The sequence below is a fragment of the Nyctibius grandis genome, chromosome 5, assembly GCF_013368605.1.
Source record: "Nyctibius grandis isolate bNycGra1 chromosome 5, bNycGra1.pri, whole genome shotgun sequence".
NCBI classification, from domain to species: domain Eukaryota; kingdom Metazoa; phylum Chordata; class Aves; order Nyctibiiformes; family Nyctibiidae; genus Nyctibius; species Nyctibius grandis.
Window position 1 is genome coordinate 64,726,480 of NC_090662.1, and position 23,197 is coordinate 64,749,676.

General features: G+C 40.3%; 2 protein-coding genes across 3 annotated transcripts in view; one reads left to right on the plus strand and one right to left on the minus strand.

Annotated features, from left to right (window-relative positions):
* The window catches only part of APPL2 (adaptor protein, phosphotyrosine interacting with PH domain and leucine zipper 2), a 40,603-nt gene extending 17,435 nt beyond the window's left edge, over positions 1–23,168 (plus strand). Inside the window, exons 5-21 of the mRNA XM_068402519.1 lie at positions 693–780; positions 2,933–2,974; positions 3,094–3,152; positions 4,124–4,270; positions 7,525–7,607; positions 13,179–13,337; positions 14,370–14,558; positions 14,862–14,904; positions 14,982–15,038; positions 15,153–15,241; positions 16,880–17,032; positions 17,157–17,209; positions 18,796–18,970; positions 19,659–19,695; positions 19,831–19,971; positions 20,687–20,734; positions 21,618–23,168. Coding sequence (XP_068258620.1) covers positions 693–780; positions 2,933–2,974; positions 3,094–3,152; positions 4,124–4,270; positions 7,525–7,607; positions 13,179–13,337; positions 14,370–14,558; positions 14,862–14,904; positions 14,982–15,038; positions 15,153–15,241; positions 16,880–17,032; positions 17,157–17,209; positions 18,796–18,970; positions 19,659–19,695; positions 19,831–19,971; positions 20,687–20,734; positions 21,618–21,746 — 1,692 coding nt within the window. The 3' untranslated portion in view covers positions 21,747–23,168. The remainder of the gene's footprint in view (positions 1–692; positions 781–2,932; positions 2,975–3,093; positions 3,153–4,123; positions 4,271–7,524; positions 7,608–13,178; positions 13,338–14,369; positions 14,559–14,861; positions 14,905–14,981; positions 15,039–15,152; positions 15,242–16,879; positions 17,033–17,156; positions 17,210–18,795; positions 18,971–19,658; positions 19,696–19,830; positions 19,972–20,686; positions 20,735–21,617) is intronic.
* Positions 11,797–23,197, minus strand: part of WASHC4 (WASH complex subunit 4) — a 56,329-nt gene continuing 44,928 nt past the window's right edge. The window contains exon 34 of one of the 2 annotated variants that reach the window (XM_068402515.1): positions 11,797–11,977. The gene's annotated coding sequence lies outside the window, so the exon portion shown is untranslated. Of the gene's footprint in view, positions 11,978–20,755; positions 20,845–23,197 lie in introns of those variants that run through there. The other variant, XM_068402516.1, reaches the window with a different exon arrangement.

Below are 23,197 nucleotides of genomic sequence, written 5' to 3' on the forward strand. Positions count from 1 at the left end.
GAGCGGGCAGAATACCATGTGAGCACGTGGCACACTCCTAGTTCTTAGTATTAGGCACTCTAGCAGTGTGATTGATTGTCATCCTACCTGAACCCATCTAATACTCTTGGAATGCCACTGCTGACATGAGAGCCTTGCCTTCATCCTAAACAGTCACATGAGTGCTTTAAAATATGTCTCAAGGTGCTGAATTTTAGAGAAACACTTACAAAAACAGGAATGGGAAACTGCTCTGAAGGTAAAATATTTGAATGGGACCTTTCATTGTGGTTGCCCCCTGTTGTGATTGTGTCCTGGGTAGCCCTTGTGAACGGAAAGAGATTCTAGTCATGGCAGTGGGAATGTAACTCTGTGGTGTACAGACTAACAAAAACTGGTTAATAAGGGCTAATTACAGATTAAATCCTGTTGGGTTAAGCGTTAGAATTAATGGTCAAGTGAACTGCACTAATACAGTATGTGGGAACTGAAAAGTTCTTCGGTCTTTGGAAAACACCAGGCAGGAATTAAGCATTTAGAGGAAAATCCCCATGTGTCTCACCTATCTTGAGAAATGTATTCTAAGCACTGAAGTACATTGAAGTACATTATATCCCTTTTTTTTTTTTTTTTGTCTTTTGGGCACAAATGTCAGGTGGTAGAGTACTATTTTTTTTCTTTTTTTTATTTACACTTCCTCTGTTTTCTTTCAGCTCAATATTCTTCATTCTGAACTGGCAAAACAGCTTGCAGATACAATGGTTCTCCCAATAATACAATTTCGGGAAAAGGATCTCACAGGTAAATTTTATTGTAAGTTTTAATTTTCCTCGTGCGTTCCTTCTTGTTTATCTCATAAAAAACTGAGACATAATGCCATGTAATACTTTATTCTTTGATGATTCACAGAAAAGTTTTTTTGTGTGATTTTTTTTTTTTCTTTTTTTTTCTGCTACAGAATTTCATTGACAGGTGCATGCTTTTACTCAGCCATAAACAGTGCAACTTCACCACATAACATTTTATGCACCATATGGTGCAAGTTTGAAAATACACAGCTTTGTTCTTTGCCGGGTCACTCTGCTTTTACACTAGTGTAATTTCACTGAAGTCATTGATGATATAATTGCCTAAAGAAGGGAAATTTAGCAGTGAATCTGGCTTGCAAACACTATTTATCCCATTTCAGAAGTTTGAGCTTGTTTGAAAAACACAAGCAAGAATGGTTTTTAAACTTCAGAGTGTAGTATATTCCCTCCCTTTTAAGGAATCAGTCCTCTTCAAATCCTTGCCATCCAAAGGTAGTTGCAAGTAACCTGGTTCCACAAACTTGGAAATTCATTACTTAAACAGCAAAGCAATAATGCAAACCTTTATAGTGTCATTTCAAACGAAACAAGTTCATATTCAAGGTCAAGGACACTCTAACTTACTCATGCAACAGAAACGTGAGTTTTTACTGCACTGTTTTCATGGTTTTTTAAAAGCCCGCTTCTCGTGTCACTAATCTCAGTCCTGTTTATGTACTTTTTAAAGACATGGTTTCGATGGGAGACAAAACAACTGCAGCAAAATAATGACTGGTTTAGGTTCCTTATGTCACAGCATCTCATTTGAAATTGTGAAGACATCAAGGTGTCTATATTAATGGATATGTTGCTTATTGTATAATGTGAAATATAAAGCAGTATTTGAATGGTAAGATTGTGGTTCCGTAAACACTTTCCCACCCCTAATGTGGCTTCACTGATACAGTGATTCTGCTTCCATCTTCATGGATTCTGGCCCCTGGTTCATAAAAGAAGACAGAAAATGCAAGTGAAGCCTGCAGCCAAAGCCTCAGCTGCTTCATGACAAAAAATGAAAGTTCCTTCAGCTTCCCTGGATGTAAAAATCTTTTCTGTTCTATCTGTCCATCACAACCTCCATTTTTCTCTGACGCAGTCTGTAGAACAGCGTTTTTAGTAGAGGCCTGCCGTATTGAAATGTCATCGTAGGATTAAACAAGGAAGGAAGGAAGATGAACTGTGTTCTTGTTTTTACTTTTGATCTTGTTATGTCTATGTATTGAATGCTGTAGAAACCTCTAGGTACAGGTTAGTCACACCTGGGAAGAATTTCTGTCTTTCTGCATCAGAGTCATGAGGAAGTGTTCTGGGGAGAACAAGGTGGCGTGAAGCTGATTAATGAGTAGGTTGTTACAAATAATCAGAGACCATGATGACATCCTGCAATTTCCCTTATTCTTTTCACAGTTGCATAATGTCTGTTCTTGTGAATGTGCTTTCTTGGTAGCTTTTTGAGAAGGGTTTTGCCAGTTGCAGCATTCATTGGTATTAACACTGAGAGTAGCTTGTGCCCAGCACTTGTGAAAGGTGAATCGCCTGTTTAGTTTCCCCTCCTTCTACCTGTATCAGAAACTCGTGGCCAGTGTTTGTTATGCAGGCATCGTAGCCAGCAGTCAGATGTGTTAGATACATATTTCTTTTCATAGAGAAACTTAGCAAAAAATGTTCCACATTGATGAAGATTCATGTACAGGAAAGGGGGTTAGTTCATACGTCTCTGGGACTTAGATTTCTCAGTATCACATAAGCATTGTCAGGAAGTTGTTCAGAACTGTGGATCTTTTATGATAGTGGCGGGCCTTTTTGTCATAACAAGCATACTGAAGTGGTGCTTCTTTGGGTAAGTTACACTGGCCGATAAGGAATCTTTTTCATGGTGATAACTTGCTCAATCAAGTAAACTCACTCAACTCTTAATTTGCTATCTGCCTGTTCATTTCTCTAGCAGCTGATGTGGTTTATCATTTTCAAGACAGGCACAACTTATGCATCTCTGCTTTGCAAGGATTGGAGTGACTTAGGCATTAAATGTGCCATAAATGGTCTCAATTGAACAAAGTGTTTACAGCTGTTTTTACTTTGAATGTTTGATTTCTCTTTTCCAGAAGTAAGCACGTTGAAGGATCTTTTTGGCCTTGCTAGCAATGGTATGTTTCCCTGTTTTGTTTGTTTCTAATTGGGTGCACCTGTTATATCACAGAAGACATGTTTAATCTACACATACACACATCACATTTCTAAAAAAAATAATATTCCTTGTCTACAGAACATGACGTGTCCATGGCAAAGTATAGCAGGTTACCGAAAAGGAAAGAAAATGAAAAGGTAACGAACGTGAAAGGGAAAAGGAAAACTTTTCATCAGCTGTTCTGTCTGCATCGTTGTTCACTTAGGAGATTTGGAGAGTTCACTGGTTAAATTCACAGTAGCTCAAGAGTACTTGTGATTTTGTTTCTAAGCAGACACAAAGCTTTTAAACATCAATTCATCAAAGTTGTACCTGTTTTCGCCAAGTTAGGCAAGTGATCAAGGATTGTGCTGAACTAGAGCCCTTCAGATCCAGGGGAGCTCTTCAGACAGAGGCAATCCAAATGGCTATAAATAGATTTGTATAGGCCTATTATTGTACAGCTGATGTGATGGTGCTGTATCACTGGGTACAATTCATGATGAACTATCATGAAGCCTTGTGTCTGCTGTTCATAAAGCATTCCATTTTTTCGCATCCTCTTTCCTGCTAAATTTCTCTGTATGGATTGTCATTCCACTTAGAGTACACATAACACTGTTGGTGGGATTGTTTGACATTTCTTCTTCTTTGCTCACTGGACCACTATTTCAAAATACATCCGTGTATGCCAAAAAGTGTGTGATTGGCCCTGTCCTAAGAGTGCATCAGTTCTACAGGATGGTCCTTTAAAGGAAATGCATTACAGAACACAATGTGATGTAGCATGTTGTGAATTACTCATTTCTGAATTCTGCACTTGCAGGCTTGTGTTGTGATCTTAGCTGCAAATAAATCTCTCGCACTGCGATCAGATCCAGAATGTTAGTTGTGGTAGTTACGTGGTTTATAGCCACAGGGGCTCCCCAAATGCTTAAGTATCTTGCCAGAGAAGGGCTTGAAGTACTTGCTTTGGGTTTTGGATTTGCTTTCTTAGTTTTTCATCCTTCATTTTAATGTGGAGAAGTTCTATAATGAGAATTGTTTAAAGATAACTCAAAAAATAATCAGTAAATATATCCATATGCACAGTAACACTTTGTCAATCTCTTTATCAATTTTTATTCAGCTTAAGGCAGAAGTGACAAAAGAAGTGGCAAATGCAAGAAGAAAGCAGCACCTTTCATCTCTGCAATATTACTGTGCCCTGAATGCTCTGCAGTACAGGAAGAGAGTGGCAATGATGGAACCTATGCTAGGATATACACGAGGACAGGTATGGAGAGTAAAGCATCTATATATCCTGCATGTGGGTCGGGGCAATCCCAAGCACAAATACAGGTATTGGGACCGGTCCTGTTTAACATCTTTGTCGGCGCCATGGACAGTGGGATTGAGTGCACCCTCAGCAAGTTTGCCGATGACACCAAGCTGTGCAGTGTGGTCAACACACTGGAGGGAAGGGATGCCATCCAGAGGGACCTTGGCAGGCTTGAGAGCTGGGCCTGTGCAAACCGCATGAAGTTCAACAAGGCCAAGTGCAAGGTCCTGCATGTGGATCAGGGCAATCCCAAGCACAAATACAGGCTGGGCAGAGAATGGATTGAGATCAGCCCTGAAGAGAAGGACTTGGGGGTGATGGTTGATGAGAAGCTCAACATGAGCCGCCAGTGTGTGCTTGCAGCCCAGAAGGCCAACCGTATTCTGGGTTGCATCAAAAGTAGCGTGGCCAGCAGGTCGAGGGAGGTGATTCTGCCCCTCTACTCTGCTCTCGTGAGACCCCACCTGGAGTACTGTGTTCAGCTCTGGGGCCCCCAGCATAAGAAGGACACGGAGCTGTTGGAACAAGTCCAGAGGAGGGCCACAAAGATGACCAGAGGGCTGGAGCACCTCTCCTGTGAAGAGAGGCTGAGAGACTTGGGGCTCTTCAGCCTGGAGAAGAGAAGGCTCCAGGGAGACCTTATAGCAGCCTTCCAGTATCTGAAGGGGGCCTACAGGAAAGTGGGAGAGGGCCTTTTTACATGGGCATGTAGTGATAGGGCGAGGGGGAATGGTTTTAAACTGAAAGAGGGTAGATTTAGATTAGATATTAGGAAGAAATTCTTTACTGTGAGGGTGGTGAGACACTGGAACAGGTTGCCCAGAGAAGCTGTGGCTGCCCTCTCCCTGGAAGTATTCAAGGCCAGGTTGGATGGGGCTTTGAGCAACCTGGTCTAGTGGAAGGTGTCCCTGCCTGTGGCAGTGGGGTTAGAACTAGATGATCTTTAAGGTCCCTTCCAACCCAAACCATTCTATGATTCTGTTCTATGATTCTATGATTCTATATCACTTAGGCGCATCCCTGGGAAAAGTAAAACATTGTAGCTTTTTTTTTTTTTTTAAGAACTGACAAATTATAACAGGAGGGGGAAGAGGTGGAACTTCTGTACAGCTTGCCTAGATTTTAACAACTGATTTTGATTTATATATTCAGGAAAGCACACCAATGAAAGAAAAAATCCAATACACTCATATGCAAAATCAGTCTGGGGTTAATTTTTTCACGGCTAAGCTATCAGTGCAGCAGCATTTACTTCCACTGTTTACTCTGTCTGCACAAACTCTCCTATGTAGCAGTTCTCTTCCTGGCACATAATGTTCAGCATACTGATGAGGAGTGTACACGACAGGAAACAAGAGCATGCACTGGAGAACTAGAAGGACAGAACAGTGGAGTGGATTGAGCATAAGGCTGGCAAATCCTCTCTCTAATCTCTATTCTACCAACAATTTGATGGAGCATTTCTCAGGACTGTAAAATGCGGTAGTAATACTGATAATCTGACTCTCCAGGATGTTGGGAGAATCAACAAACTAGTATTTTCACAGCACTTGATTCTCATTACCACCCATTTTAAGGGTCTGTTGTGCTTTGACATTGATGAAAGCAAGCATTGAGAAAATGAGATTGGGCTGTGAAAACAGAAAAAATGGATGTAGTGCTCTGTTTGAGATTGTAGTGTGGATCATCATCTCCATTGTCCTGTGTCTTTTGCGGATCATGTGCCCCATATAAAATAGGTAATAATTGAGAATTCAGTCACTTTCCCCACCACGGGAGTTCAAAGTGCTTCTCTGCTGTAATTATACTAAGTGAAAGAACTGCATGGGTTTCCCTTACTGGACGCCAAACAGAACTTTCTTTCCCTGTATTTTATCTGGCAAAACTGCCATATCTCAGTGCTTTATACAGGAAAGTCTTAGGTTGTCATGGGAATGACTGAGTCAGAAGCCAGTTGATATTGATGCTTAAATACTGTGAACCGCCCTTCAGCCCAAGTATATATTTTCTTTATTAATTACTCAAAATGTGTCTCATGTTTCACATTTCCAATGAATGAGCAGACCATAAGGAATTTTTGGAAGAAGCAGTGGCTAATACAGGGTTTATTTGATGAAAACTGACATCAACATCTAAGCTAGGCATGTCAGTCTCTCATTATCAGTGGAATTCAGAGCTCTTCCCTCCTGAAGTAGGCTTCTGAAATAGAATAGGTGAATCATTCTTTTAAGAGCGCGTGCTTTCTTTCCTTTGTCTGTAAAGGGAGTATGTGGTCAATAACATGGTTGCAGAAATCTGAGTTACAGGCAAGAGGAATCCCATGGCCCAAGGTTAGGGAAAAGGAGTGGAATCACAAGTAAAATTGGATGAAATAGCTAATAAGTTGCTTAACAGCCAAGAATTTGATCTTACATTTGTTTCTGGAGTTCACTGATTTTATTTTTTTAAAAAAGATAATTAATTGCACACGCATGCTAGCCATGTCCATGTTTCACACAGTTGCCAGTAGGCCCTAACGATGACTGTGCCCCACAGCAGGTAATCCAAGGTCAAGTCTACACTGAGTGCTTTGCTGCTGTTTGCATGCCTGCTGAGCCATACCAGCTAAGTGAATTCATCTTCAGTCTCAAAATGTGCACTTTGGCCTTCATAGCTTTTTTAAACTCCTTCAGTAGAACAAAATCCATGGTAAATCTGTAGTTGATATAACTGATTGCCCTGGAGGTATCTGCTAGCACAGCTACACTTCATTGCTTTCCTGACTGACTTTGCTATAGCAGTTTAAAAATTTCCAGGTTGGAGTTGGTAGTCCAGGTTGGGCTACTAAATCTAATGGATGATTTGTGTCCTGTTCCTTTTGATATGATGGCATTGCATGCAGTGGCTCATAACACCACTAGACCCAATGCTGCACAGGGCTGGTATGGGAGAAGGCTACGTGTTCCCTTATTTCAGTCATTTAGCAAGTTCATTGGAACCATACTGGTCAGCAGCCAGTAGCTTATGTGTGTGTGAAAGGGTGGAAAGTTGCAAAAGTGAGAAATACAAAGAAAGGCAACGCGGCTGTTTTTGACCATGTGTTTGATCGCCAGCCAAAAGTATCAGTCATAATGGGATCGCTGTTAGCACAGTCCCCACAATCTGTTATTTGTCCTCCAAAGCCAAGATAACTTCCAGTGTCCGTTGTTTTGTTTAATTTTATTTTTCAGATCAACTTTTTTAAGCAAGGAGCAGAGATGTTTTCCAAAAGAATGGACAGCTTTTTGTCGTCTGTTTCAGACATGATTCAAAGGTAACACAATACTTTAGTGCTGTAACCTTCAGCACATGACAGAGTGTGCTTCTGTTTCTTTCTCATGAGAGTCCTTCCATGCTTGCATTGCATTGTTGGGCATATTTTGTTAAAGCAGCAGGTGGAAAGGAGGTTTGTTTGTACATGTAAAGGAAAATGCTGTCAGTGCACTGCAGAGAGTATTTTTACAGTATAGCCAGGAACTATATACTGTAAAGTGTTCACGTGCTTTCTTACATCCCTGGGTCTTTTCATGGACACAAAGCATGGAAACTGGGCTTGAAATGGGTTAACAGAATGAATAGAATAGAGCTAAAGTGCATTCTGAATTAGAGGTATTTATACTTGCTGGGTCTTCTGTAATAATACTGTAACAATAACCCATTAACCTCCCAAATAAGGATTTAGGGCCTATAGTGTTTGGTGTTGTAGCTGCACAAGGCAAACATAACTCCTCACCCTAGAGAACATATTCATTGCATCCAGTATAGGCTGTATCGGTCCACTGAGTTCAACCTGCTTTGGCTAAGTCCTTATTTGAATAAACTGCCTCACTTTTGTACTCTTAATTTTGTGATTATTTTTCTCCCCCCTTCCCCCCCCCCCTCCACTTGTAGTGAAGATTGACATTTTCTTTATAATTAAGTCCCTGCAAATGTAAACTTTACATTTAAAATGTAATCATATTAGAGAGAACATGAATAATGTATTTTAAATCAGCTAGAATGCTAAACTGAGTCCTTCACTTTATTGCTTCATACCTTTCATATCGGACTGTATCCAAATCATTATTTATTCTGACTCTGGTGGCATTTTAAATAATGCATACTTGTTAATTTGAGAACAGTGTTCTAAATACTCTCCTTGTATAGTAGATTCTTTCACTAAATGATTCTTTACTTCCTGTACCTCTATACTTGTTTATATATCTTTTCATACTCACTTCTGAAATAAATTCCTCCGCAGTCTACATAGCATTTGTACAGACTGGAGGACAGATTTTAAACTCCCTTGAGATAGTGCCCTTTATTTAGTAAGGCTAGAGCACCTTGCTTGTGTCTTGTAGGTGCAGTGAGGATCCTGCCATTGGATCCTCACCATAGAATAAGCCCTTTGTTTTCCAAAGTCTGACGGATTTGAATCCTGGATAGTACACAGTAGTAAATGGAAGCAAAAATAGGCTGCTCAATTGGTTTGCCGAGTCTGGGTTTTGTGTTTTAAGTCTGTCACACAGGAAAGCTTGAAAGTACAACTCAAATGTAACTAGTCCAGAGTGTGACGTCTTTGGAAAAATGAAAAGAGAAGCTTGCAGAATTCTGAATGACACTGTGCAGCTTAGCAATTACTGACACAGGACATGGTTTCATGACTTAAGATTACACAGCCACTGAAAACTGTGCTGCCCACTCCTTTCCTTCTTTAGTGATGGGGATCACAAGGCCTCAGTGAGTCAGATCTACTTGCTAATCAAGCTAAAAGCTTTTCATTTGTCAGATTTGTTTTCTTGGAACAACAAGCCGACAAGACCCATTGTGCAGCTACAGAATTTCAGCACTGATGTAGTCATGCATCTGTTTAAGCTGACTGAAACTGAGTCTTCATGTTTAAAAGTATTTTCATTTTTATACCATTGCTAATGGTGTAAAAACACAGAAGACAGATCACTAAAATATTCTCAGTAACCAACTGGTCTAATTGCCACAAATGCATGTAGCTTCAGAATTGTCAGTTTCTCTCTCCTTTCTACCTTGGAGATAGGAGAAACATGCCTTAGGAAGAGGAATCCAGTCTTGGGAACCATGAAGATGCCAGGGCAGTTTTGTTAGAAGCAATTTGTGGTGCAACAAAAATGACTGATCAAAAGATTCATTGAAGTAGTGCTTATGTAAAAACTGACAGCACTGTTCCATTTTATTTCAAAATGGAATTTAAATAATTCTTATTCTGACATGTAGTGATAATGTTGAAAGGCACTGGCTTGCAAAATACGGTCTAATTTAATTCAGATCTGATGATATTACTCAGCCTTTACAACTCAGCCTCTCATATGACTTGGCTAGGTGGTAAGATGCACACAGCCGATCTCATTTTGGAGGTGATGTGGGAGCTTGGGAAGTCTCAGATTTCTAAAGATGTGGAAAAGATGGAAATAAGCTAACATGAAACAGGTTGACACCATTATGCAAGAGTGACTCTTCATCTGGCCAGTCAGATACTGCTTATTGCTGACTTAAATGCAGCACTTTGTCTCTAGATTACTTCAAAAGTTACAGGATATCACCAACTTCTACAAAAGACTGGGGAGGAGAATGAGAGAAGATTCATACATACTTGCCTTGTACTTTTCCACAGGCTTTTTGCTACTGTCAGAGGCAGGATAGTGCTTGTGTTACGTGCTCATGTTCTCCAAAAGATGTAACCACTTGAGCAGGAGTTAGGGAGAAAGTTGCTTATTGCATAGGTGCAGGTAATAATGACTTGTATGCAATGACAAGTATTTTTATGTTCCCACCCCATGAGTTTTCCTAGTAGCCTGGATACAGTTACTAACTCCTCAAGTTTGGAAAAGTTAATAAAGAAATCAAATATTTGCTAGCATTGTTTCTCTGAAAGTCAAAGAATAGTTGCTGCAGTATGGACCTCAAGAGGACATGTAGTCCGCTCTCCTGCTGAGAGCAGGGTCAGCTAGAGCAGAGTGCTCAGCACTGTGTCCAGTCAAATTTTGAGCATATCTCTCTTTCACACAATGCACACCCAGTAGCTGGTTACAGCTTGTGTCCATTGTCTCTCATCCTATCACTGTACACCTCCAAAAAGGGTCTAGCTCCATCTGCTGTATACCCTCCCATCAGGTAGTTAAGCTAGCGGTAAGATCCCCCCCTTAGCCTTCATTTCATAAGACTGAAAAACAACTCTTGCAGCTTCTTATGTCACATGTTCTGGCCCCCGACCATCTTGGTGGCTTTTCACTTTGTCTTTCGTGTGCTGGGGCACCAAAACTCGACACAGTAGTCCTGTTGGAGTCTCACAAGTGCTGAACAGACAGGAATAATTACTTCCGTTGACCTGCTGGCTATACTCTTGCTCATGCAGACCAGGATGTGACTGTCCTTTTTTTTGCCACAAGGAACATGAGCCAGCCCCATGCCAGCTTGTCCTCTAGGATCCCCAGGTCCTTTGCTGAAGGTTGCTTTCTGTCCAGATGCCTCCCATCCTTTACAGCTGTATGCGGTTATTCCGTTGCAGGCAGGACTTTGTATTTGTCTTTGCTGAACTTCAAGAGGTTCCTGTCTGTCCATTTCTGCAGCATGTCAAAGTCCCTCTGAACAGCAGCCCTTCACTCTACCGTATCTGTCAATCAGTCTTCCCAATTTGGTGTCATCTGCTCCTATGGGCTGTCCAGCTCCTATTAAGGACTGTAAACCTGTAAGCCTCAGTGTTGACCCATGAGGAACATCACTAATAGGCTGGGTACTAGTTGGGCTTTGTCTCACTGATGACAACCATTTGAGCTCAGTAGTCCAGCCATGTTTTCTACCCATCTTGTAGTCAACTCCTGCAGTTTGTATTTCACCAGTTTGGCTGTAAGGATACTATGGGAGACCCTGTGAAAGGTCTTGCTGAAGTCAAGTGAAACAGTATCCACCACTCTCCTCCTATCCACCAAGCTAGTCCTTGCATCACAGAAGGCAATCAGGATGGTCAGGAATGATTTGCCCGTGGTAGATCTGTGCTGGCTGTTCCCAGTTGCCTTCTTGGCCTTTGTGTGCTTGAAAATGGGCAGAGAATTTGCTCCACAACTTTCCCGGGGACTGAGGTATGGCTGACTGGCTCGTAGTTCCCCAGATTGTTTTTCTTGCCCGTCTCAAAGGCAGGTGTGACACTTGGCTTTTTTTTCAGTCATTAGGAACCTTCCCTGACTGCAGTGAACTTTTGAAGATGATAGAGACCGGCCTTGCAGGGACATCAGTCAGCTCTCTCAGGACCTCAATTCACAGACACGTAGCCAGACCTCAGGTTCACAGAAGGGCAGTGTAAACCCATTTTCTACTTCCTTGTCCACAGGTGCACTAAATAGTGCTTGCAGCTGACATGGATGTCTAAGCCCTTTTATGTATCGTTTATCTAATAGGGTTTATTTTTTAATTACAGTATTAATTATGTCACATTTTCAAAATGGCAGGCCTTTAGTTGCTTTCTGATTATGCCCGTTGTGTTGATGTGTATTGATCAGAAGAGTCTGCAAGTGAAACACAGACTTACTGAGGTTGATGGAAACAAGGCAGGTTTATTGGTGTGATGGGACTGTCAAGTGGTCTGTGGGAACTTCTGAAAATTAAGTGACTCCCAACGATTGTCTGACAGTAGGGCTGAAAAAAAAAAATGAAGAAGGTAAGGTATTTCACTGGCATATGATGATGACTCTGACCTCTCTTTGCTTGCTTGTTCCAGTAAAATGGCTGCTTTGTTTTCCCCTTTAGGCCAAATGTGTCTTAGAGGAAGATTATGAATACATATATATTCAGCATATATCTGTATGATGCTTCTGCAATGGATTATCAGTTAATTTCTGAGTTAAATTTTGCACTCAGACACCTCTTCACAGTTACCACTTTCAGCAAACTGGATTTTTACAGATACGTTCAAAAAGACTTCAGTTTTGCCAGCCTGCACCAAGGATGTTTTCTGAATCGCACCAGAGTGGAAGACTATTATAAACAAAAGTTAAAGCTAAAATGAGACCTGAGCTATAGATTTTGTTATTGTATTCTTCTGAATTCAGGGAAAACTTACTGTTGAAAATCCATGATCAGATAATAGGTGGTCTCATGGCAGGAATTCCTGCGTGTTATACAGTTGCAGGAATTAGACAAAGTTCTGTGAAAGCCAAGAGATACTGTAGTAAAGTGTACTTCGAACTGTGCCACTATACTAGGGCAACATCTGTATGTTCAGCAGCAAAATTATTCAGACAAGCATAGCTTTTAGAAAGCTGTCTCAAAAAATAAACTTAACTCTTCACTCTCAACACTTAAGCATTTCTCCTGTGCTCGTGTCAGTCTTACAGAACAATCTCATAATTCTGATCATTATCTCTATATATTTCTCTGGGGAAGGAAGATATGTTTAGTACAAATTGCAAAAAAGAAAGCATAGCTACTGTATGAGACATACTGGGAGTGACATCTTCAAGCTGGGCTTTGCTGCCAGCCTGCCAAAGATAACCCTATTTTCCTTAAACCATTGTTAATACCTATAGAGCACGTACATCTTGACTCTTTAGGCTCAGATGACATTTTCTGGGAGCAGTTCCCTATTGTATGCCTCTTCCTTCCATTCTTTCCTAACTGCACTGATTTTTCTAATCCTTAGAGAAAGCCTTGGACATGTAGTTTTACATTATATTTCCTATAAATTCTATTCTAGAAATAGTCTTTATCTTTGCACTACTCTCCAATATAATCTCAACTGGTATTTTTGTTCCTTTTGGGTTACAGATGTTAGCTATATCCTGGTATAAATTGACTAATGATGGCTTTGGGTTTCTTGTTGGGTTGTCTTTTTTTCCAGCATACAGGGAGAGCTGGATGCTGAAGCTGAAAAAATGAGGATCTCCCAGCAGGACTTAATTGCAGTTAATGAATCTGTTTACACCCCAGATTCTGATGTCACTTCACCTGCTATCAACAGAAATCTCATCCAGAAGGCTGGCTACCTTAATCTTAGAAAGTAAGAAGACTGTTGCTACCCGCTGGTTTGTTTAATTGCTGACTAGTTGCTACTTTTTTTTTTTTTTAAGGTCATAAAGACTCATCAGGTAATGATGTTTGAGACTCCTGAATCAGTGGTAGCTGTACCCTTCAGCTCCAAAGTATCTCTGTCATCTTTGGAAATATGTTTTAGAAGGTTAAATCAAATTAGTGGCATTTGAGACTGTTTTCCTGAAAACAGAAGTTTACTTCTGGTTGAATTCACCTCCAGGGATGATTTTCTGCATTCAAGTGGCTAAAAATTAGAAACTGAAAACATAGTGTTTACAAAAATAAACAGCTCTATTTTGTAGTTAATACATGTTTTCATAAATGACCTCCTTTACATAAATAGAAGCTTTACGGACAATGCAAGTGCATAACTTTGATTATATACCATACATAGAGTTACCTCTGCAGCTTTTCCAAGTAAAATCTTCCAGCAACTTCCACAGGAGCTATGTATATTGGTGGCATATAGTAACCTTGTTTATGTGATTGATTTAATATCAGTTTATTTCTGTTTGACTAGTAATTTTTTTTTGTGAGTTGACATTTATTAATTTCTTGTAGCATTCTAAGAGCTGGATTACAATACAATAGGACTCCGTAGTTAGGGAGAGGATGGACTCTGAGGTACTACTTGCAGAAGATACTTTTTAAAATGATGATTCTTTGTGCTGAAATTGTTCATGCTGCTCTTCAGCTTGAAAATACTTTTTTTTTTTAATCCAGTTTAGTAGTTTTGCATGTCAGTTACTCAATACTCTTATTCCTTAACTAGGACATACTGCAGAGAATGTTTTTAACTTGGGATGTTTGGAATTAGTTTAATTCTTCAGCTTTCATTAAGGATTAGTCTCTGCTTTTACTTCTTAACAGAGACTCATCATAAAATTTCCAGGGTTGAACATAAAGTTCAGATTAGCATCAGGATACGTTTGCAGTTTCATCTATGTTTGGAGTAATTTCTAAATCGTAATGAGTCTTTGTCACTGCATCTTCTCTTTAGTAAAACAGGTCTGGTGTCTACAACTTGGGAAAGAGTGTATTTCTTCACTCAAGGTGGCAACTTGATGTGTCAGCCAAGGGGAGCAGTAGCTGGAGGATTGATTCAGGACCTGGACAACTGCTCTGTTATGGCTGTAGACTGCGAAGACAGAAGATACTGCTTTCAGATCACTAGTCCTACAGGCAAAGCGTATGAGACAGGTTTTATTTGAGGACAGCCAGTCACACCTACCCTTTCAGATGCTGTTCATGTAAAACATGCTTGCTATAATAGTAAGCCTTTCTGGGTTTCCAGAAGGGGGTTTCCAGATTAATAGCATGTTCCTTCCCATCTTCCCCCACAACTGCCTGAACAGCACATGTGATATACTTTAGCTGCCGTTTATTTGTGATCTTTGTTCCTTTGATGGCTAATAGATACAAAGTTTGGTGACATAAGACCTGGAGTCAAACAGTCCACTGTTAGCACTGATACACTATGCTTATATTTTAGGGCTATAATCCTTCAAGCAGAAAGCAAGAAAGAATACGAGGAGGTAAAAATATTTTCTTAATGTTGTTGTTCTTGTATACAAGTGAGCTTGAAGAGCTCAATTTCATTTTTCCCTTCCAGTGGATATGTGCCATCAACAACATCTCCAGACAGATCTATCTCACTGACAATCCAGAGGTGGGAGCTTGTTTCCATCTTCCAGTCCGTTCCTTCCAACTTGCTTTCCCATTGTTTTTTACATGGCCATGTAAAGTATATGTGTAAAAGAGCTGTTCTGTCTTGTTTTTGTAGGCAGCTGCAATCAAGTTAAATCAGACAGCCCTACAAGCAGTGACTCCCGTTACCAGCTTTGGGAAAAAACACGAAGTTCACCCCCCCAGGTAACGTTCTCACTTGCACAGACTAGAGGCTGTTCAGTCATGCTCTTTTTACAGGGCAACAGTCGCCAGGGAGAAAGCCCTGTCTAGGCCCTGGCGTTACAAGCCTGTGTGTTGCAGCAAATTCCTCTACTTCTGATGTTTCCCTCCAAAAGCCATACAGGAAGGAAACATCAGAAGTAGAGGAATTTGCTGGAACGCTAAATGTTCAGGGTAATGCTTATTGGTCCACATCACAGCTTTGAGCTTTGAAGCTCCTCACAGTTGCCATTGGGATTTTGCTTCTTCAGAAAAAAACACAATGCTTTATTTGTAAGTGCTTTGCTATAAGGGAGTGACTTGTAATGTGGGTAGTACAGCAGAGTCCCCAGTATACATTGAAGTAAGTATATTCTTGCATATTACCTCAAGCAGTTCCTGTCAGTTTGTCACAGGAATATGCCTTACACTGGTGTCTGAATAATTACTGTTCTCTTGTGATCATTCAGGTCAGTCAATAAAGCTCCTCTCCTTCAAAAATAATGTTCTAGGATATGCTTATATTCAAAATACATATTTTATGTAGTTTCTTTGTGTCCACATGATCCTAGCATCTTGCCCAGTGGGAATTCTTCGGACTTCATCATCAGAGTTGGCTTTCAAGCCCAGTGCTGGACTGAAATCCTGCTTTCAGAAGCAGTGTGATAAATAAAATAGGGCAAGTTTGTGTTGTGCTGACTTCAACATAAAGAGACTTCTCTGCAAGTTTTGTCAGCACATTGTAAATTCTGACTCACATATTTACTTGTAGAAATTCAAACCTTTTCCAGATCTTCTGCCTCTCAGGCCAGTGCCTTTGTTATGATTTATGATTCCCTTTATTATGATTGCTTACAGATTCCAAAGAGTCCCTATAGCCATAGGGAATGCCAGTCAATTTCTAATTTTATTCACAGTACACTTTGATTACAGATTTATAAATAGAAGAGTATTGCCATCTATTTCACTGGGCAAAGGAAACGGCTATTTCATTGACAGCTAATCACCCAAGTCACTTTTACATCTGTATGCAATGAGAAAACTTTCTAGAAATAGAAGATGCTGCTAGTAAACGCAGTGTACCATAGGTAGTGATGTGTATAGTTACAACTTCTGTAGCTGTGGGAAACTTAGCATTTCCATCTCTTCGAGAAAAGGTGCAGGAAGAAATCTAACCCAGTGTGTAACATTTCTTCTTAACTATCACATTGCAACAAGCCTGTGGCCAAGTAAGATCTGAAAAAGATGTCAGGATTGCCATTGACACCTTCAGAAGCAAGTCCCGGTCTCTGCTGTTTGAACTGATAATGTGGCTGTAAATACGGCCACGAGAGGGCAGGGAGGCAAACAGCAACCTGTTGCTGGAAGTCTGCCCACACTCAAGAGTTGCTCTGCATTCAGGTTTAATGTACCAACATTTACTTTGTTCCTAAATAATTTTAGGTACAAAAAATAAAACAGATTTTATTAGTGTCCTCAGTGACAGGTAAATAGGAAAATATTTATGTATGCTACTAGTTCAATCCCACTTTGGATTTTTGAATAATCTTGTCTCCCTTCCAGAGGAAAGATAGGGTGTCATTGACTGATTGAAACCTTTTTTTTTTTCCATTATCATTTTAGCCAGAATGTAAAGAATATGGAAAATGATAAAATAGTTCCCAATGAATCAACTGGCATTCATGAGTCCAGACAACTCATTGCTCCTGGAACACCGATTCAATTCGATATTGTACTGCCTGCCACAGAATTCCTGGACCAGAACAGAGGTGGCAGGTATGGCCAAAGACAGCGATCAGTCACTTTAACAGAGTGATTTCAGGGGAGAAAATCAGGTATTACAGCATTTGGGTGTGGTGACCAGAATCTGTAATTAAGAGTTTTTATTCTTATTTCGTAGGCGTGCTAACCCCTTTGGGGAATCTGAAGACAGCAGCAAAGATGAGGAGGAAGGTCAGTGCTTCGTTTTGCCAGATAAAATTAGTCATGATTTTAGGCCTAATTCAGCTGTCAGCTAGCCAGTGTCTCTTAGTGAAAGCACCTGACACCATGGAGCAGCGGTAACAGGCCCATAGTACAGTCGAAGGTAGTTACCTTTCAGAAGCCGGTCTTTTAAACATCACTACATGTGAAAACAAACACCTTTTTCCTTGACAGTCCAAGCTGTATTCCAGATTAGGTTTATTTCAAATGCTTAAAGGCAAAAGATTTGGTTTGCTTGGTTTTTGTCTTTCATTCTTTTTCTTTCTTTTTTTTTTTTAAGTAGCTGTTGACTTCTTTAGAAACAGTTTGATGGGACTGTATTATTCTGCTCAAGTTTGACGCTGCTTAGTAGCCATTTCTTACCCACGTGTACTCTGAAATTCACAATCTAAATCTCAACGGAGGCCCAGGATGTAGCTAGCAGCAGCAACGTGTCTCAGCAAAAGGAGTTTCTTACTGCTGCCCCCTTTCCCTCCTCCCAGTGATGTGCCAGTAAAAGTCAGCAGTTCTGGCCTGCCTCTGCCAGCACACGGAGGGCTCAGACCCCCGCTGTACTCCTCTTCCTCTGTGCCAGTTACAGCTGCTGCCTGGAACCAACAGCCCCTGTCAGAAAACTGCTCACAGAACCAAAGCAGAGCCTACTGATTTGAACGCTCTGGCTTGCATGTGCTGTCCCATTGCAAGGTAGGACAGTTGCAAGCTGCCTGACAGCAGAGCAGCCATGACAAGCAGGCACCTCCGCGCTGGCAGCAGCAGCACCCGGCTCCACTGCAGCGCAGAGAAGAGAGTACAGCGCTTAAGGGACTGCCTTGCATCTCAGACTGCACAAGCGGATCTGCATAGTTCAGCTCAGACTGATGCTTAACAATCTTTGTGGTGTCTTGTGCAATGTAGCTGCACAGCTGTTGCACATTTGTTGTGGCATTTGAGCAGGCACATGCAGCAGGACTCATCCCGCTCTACCTTGCTCACCACCAACCATAAAGGGAGCCTGATCAAATCGTTGCTTTGTCGCATAATGACTACTTAGTTGTGAAGAGGAATCTTATGGTGATAGTCAATGAGCAGCACGGAAGGATTTCACGAAAACCTCATTGGAACCAGCTGCATGGAAGGTCAGAAGGACATAGAAGAACATGAGGAATGTACAAGGTTTAAAGATAAGAGTTAATTTGATGGAAGCCAAGGCTTGTGCGCGATCATAAATTTATCACAGTGTATGCGCACCTGATAACAAGATAGGCAAGTGATAACAAGATAGGCGAGTAATGCAAGTGATTACTACCTAATCAAATGAGGCATAAAGGACCAGTTACGCTTCTAAAGCTTCCAAGCAACTGTGATTTTTCCCCCCCCCACTTGCTGCCAGTTCAACCACTGTCTAAAACTGGGTCAGAGCACTGCCAGGCTCCTAGCAGGAAGTCACCACCCCTGCTGTCACTACCCACAGGTTTATTGTTGAATTTCAAAAGTGAAAAAAATAATTCCACTGATAATTTCAGCTACTGGAAAACTAAGTAGCACAGTGAAGGACATCGTGCCTTTTTATCTTCCAGATTCCCTCTTGCAGCAGATGTTCGTAGTTCGGTTTTTAGGATCTATGGCTGTTCAATCAGATGACACAAGTGAGGTGATTTATGAAGCTATGAGACAAGTGTTAGCTGCTCGTGCCATTCACAACATATTCCGTATGACTGAATCCCATCTCATGGTCACCAGCAAGAACTTGAGGTACTGTAAAATCTTCAATTTGTCAACATTCTTCATACAACTTCATACAACTTTGGACTAGTAAAGTATTTTTGTTTTGTTTTTCAAAGAAATACACCCTGTGAGGGAAAAAGATCCTGAGATTCACGTTACTTACTAAAAAATGTCCCTTTTCTTACTCTGCAGTATCTAGAAATCATCCTCCTGACTAAGTTGGAAGAACATTCTACCAAAATTTAGAGGATGCAGTGGGTCTATAAGGCCCTGCAAAGATACAGAAAAGGATGAAAAAAAATGCACTGGGAGATTCCCTTTTCTTATGTGTAGTAACAGAAAGACAGCCATCACTGTCCTGTTGTCAGTATTGTCACTGTAGAGTATGTTGATACAAGACATTCGCTTTAGTTGGAGTGCATTTATGTCCATATGTGTATTAGTGTATCAGCCCCTACACTCAGGATATTTACCACATTAGTGATTCAGACAGATACTATGACTATACGTGTCCAGCACCTGAGAGGCAGCGTCTGGAGTTGAACCTTGCCATCGAAGGACTTGAAATCACAGATAAAGGATTTCATTCTGTGCATATGTTTCCTCATCTGTAAAATTGCGATAGTGATTGCCTTACTATTATAAAGCACCTGGAAATTACTAAGAATCACTCTAAAATAATTTACTTTTTTTTTTCCCCTACACATAACTGCAGGTTAATAGATCCTCAAACACAAGTTACGCGAACAAGTGTAAGTAACTTTTGTTTTGAATCTGGTTTTTGACCACAGCATTGAATACTCAGTCACAGGAACTTGAGCTCTTGACCAAGCTAACCAGATGCTGGTTAAAAAAAAAAAAAAAATTTTTTTATTTTACTTTTCCAGTTTGAACTCACCACTGTGACACAGTTTGCTGCTCATCAGGAGAACAGGCGACTGATTGGCTTTGTGGTCCATCTCAGAGAGACTCTGGGAGAAGAATCCATGAGCGCATATGTTTTTGAGAGCAACACAGAAGGGGAAAAGGTTTGCATAACATTCAATAAAAAAAAGAAAACAGGTCTTAGGCTTCTTGGCATGCACATCCAGGAAACAGTGCTATAGAAGCAAGAGCAGCTCAGTTCCTTGCCAGGAAGACATGCCTTAACACCCAAGCCTTTGATGGCTTAGGTCTAAAAAGGACCAGATTATTATAGACAATGAAGCAGCATGTACAACAAGAAGGAAAGGATGTGATTGCTAGTACCAACATTAAGAGAGAGGGGAGAGTGTGTGTGTCTAGCACCAGCACTAACAAAAATTAATGTCAGCCATGTTGAGACATGTACATCTGTAAAGCTTTTGAAGACAAGACAGCCATACTGTGTTAATACCACTGGGTGCTTGCTGCATATGATAATAACAGGCTATTAAAAACAAGGAATGTGCTGAAGAATTTTTGTCTTAGAAAACAATAACTCTCTCACATGCACTGGAAAAGATCCCCCAGGTCTGGATATAAAGTTTGGCGAACAAAACTAATGGAGTCGAGTACAAAGATTTATTAGCCTGAGTGAGCTTTGAAGCAGAACCCAAGATAGTTTTATTTTTACGTAGTTACCATGGTGAGTTAATGTTCTACTTCTGTGTCTTAAATACAGGTCTAAACTAAGTTTGCATTGACACTTCTGTGTTTTAGTCCCAATTAAGGAACAAAAAAACAAAACAAAACTGAACTTTACATATATTTCTTTTTTTTTAGATTTGCTATGCCATTAGCTTGGGAAAAGAAATCATTGAGGCACAGAAGGTAAGTTTGTTTCATTCTCCATGTCTGTGTTCTGATGCATCATATTCTGCTTTTGGTTGCAGTGTCCAGGTACCTCTGGTGCACGTGAGAACAAGGAACTGCTGCTCTCCCTAATGCCAAAGTTTTGCAGACATTATTTAACGCAGCCCCTGAATAGTTCATACAAAAATAAATCCTGTTTGACTTTGCAGTAGCTTGATTTGAGGTAAAATTTGTCACCCCAAATCAAATTCAGAACTCTACAAATCCAGTTGTTCATGTTTGGAAGGAAGCCATGAGCAGTTGTGAAAAAAACCCCTTTGGATGAAGTATAAATTGCACCCATTGCTGTTCCACCTTTAGAAACTCGTATTCTTTCTGCCCTTAGTGAGGAAAAAACCACCAAGCTTTTCCACTTAAAATGAATGGCAAAGTTACCTAGCCCATTGTAGATAAATTTATCTATATAAAGATGTGACACTAATACATTAATATTTGCTGTAGACTTTTGCTGCTACAATTTCAGAACAAGTTGGGGGAATGAGCTTTTAGTCACAGGCAGTAAGCACAAGTGTAATCAATAATTTATTTAGATGATTGATAGTTATTTCTCTCCTTGTTTTTCAGTAATTGTATCAATGCCAGATAAGAACAGTAAAATAAAGGCTCAAAAGGAATGGCTTTTTTTTTTTTTTCTTCTTATATACCCAAGGGGTGGGTTTACTGAACCAAAGGGGATTATTTGTTTCAAAACTTTAGGCCAGGCTTATTCACATTCAAACCTTTAGAGTAAATGTTGTCATAAAAAAAAGTTGCAAAACCTTAACAAGAAGTACTGGGAACACTGTGTGCTCCTCTGGAAAATTGCTGCAGCCTCCCGCACTCTTGTTTGTTTTTTCCTCAGGACCCAGAAGCATTAGCTCAGCTAATGAAGTCTGTGCCATTAACAAATGATGGAAAGTTCATGCTTCTGAATGATCAGTCAGAAGAGGATGGAACCATACATGAAGAAGGGGAGGAATCAGAAGCATAAAACAAACTCTTGTCATTCCCTGCAGCCTGTGTGGGAGCAGGATAAGCAGGGGGTCGTTTTTTGCAAGAATCCCTGGTTTTCAGTCATCTGTGCGCACATGACGCCAGCTTCTGCCTTCCTGCTGGAGAGAGCGTGGCATCTTGGCGGTGGAGTTGCCTCTGAATTTACAATGAGGCAACAGCAGGACTTGGCTGCTGAGGCTTTTTGCATTTGTGAATGTGTCGTGCATAGGTAGGTCGGGGAAGCTTACAATCCTGGGGAATGTTTCAGCGTTAGCCCCTTGCTGCTGGTAGTTAGGACAGCACAGCTCGCAGCCACAAAGGGTTAATGTCATTTCTTCGGATTTACGTGGCTGGCAGCCTACAGTTCTGCTGAAATTAGCGCAAGCTGTAAGCTGTCAGCTCCTTTTACGAATATCAGGCCTCAAATTTCCTACCATAGTCAGTTTTCATAGTTTGTATGATTATGTGCATCTCAATGAAGGTTAAAAATGCACTATTTACTTTTAATTTCAGATGAAGTTATTTTTAGTCTAGTCTAAGTGTAACAAGATTTATCTTTTGTGCTAGCCTATTTACAAAACAATTTGTTAAACACTAAATTTTTCCTATTAATACAATCTATTTTTATATTGCATCTAGAATAAGCTTACAAAACAAATCTAAGTGCCTATTCTTGCCTTCATGGGGACCGCACTCACACACTCTGTAATTAAATAATGGACATAATGTACCTCCTTGATTTATTATTCTCAATACCACTGATGTGCAAACAGCAGAAGCAGTCAACAAATGGGGCATGTCAGTTTTGTGCAGTTTTTCTATAAGTTGCCAGAGATGAGAATTGTAGGACAAATAAGTACTTTTATAATAAGAATTCTCTGTATATTTAACATTATGGTGACAAACAACAGCTGAGTTTACCAGCAATCTTTGGTTTTAGGAAACTGAGCAATAAAACGCTAGATTATAAGACTACAATGTATTGACTAGTCTCATAGTACCTTCCTGAAATTAGATACTAGATATATTTGGCTAACAAGTTAAATTTTTTCTCTCCCAGTTTAACCTGAACACATGAGAAAGTGTACTTCACAAGAACAAACAAATAAAAGGTAGTTATTGGGGGGTGGGCATAATCTGTGGCATTGTATTAATCAAGATAAGAAAACTGGAACAACAAATGGCTGAAATTCCTCAATTTAACTCTTCTCAAGCACTTACAAGGAAACTAGATTTTCTGTAAGCAGCATCTGTGCTACAGCGTCTGAAGGATCCCAGTTTGCAAGCGTTTGACATGGAATAAATTCAGTTTAGCTGGTTGTTGAACATTTAAAAGAACCATGGAAGAGAACTGTTAGTAACTGACACAAACACTTCTTCATAAATAAAAGTTGAAGCTGTCTTATTAAAAAAATTAAAACCTACTGAGTTGATGTTACTGAAGACACT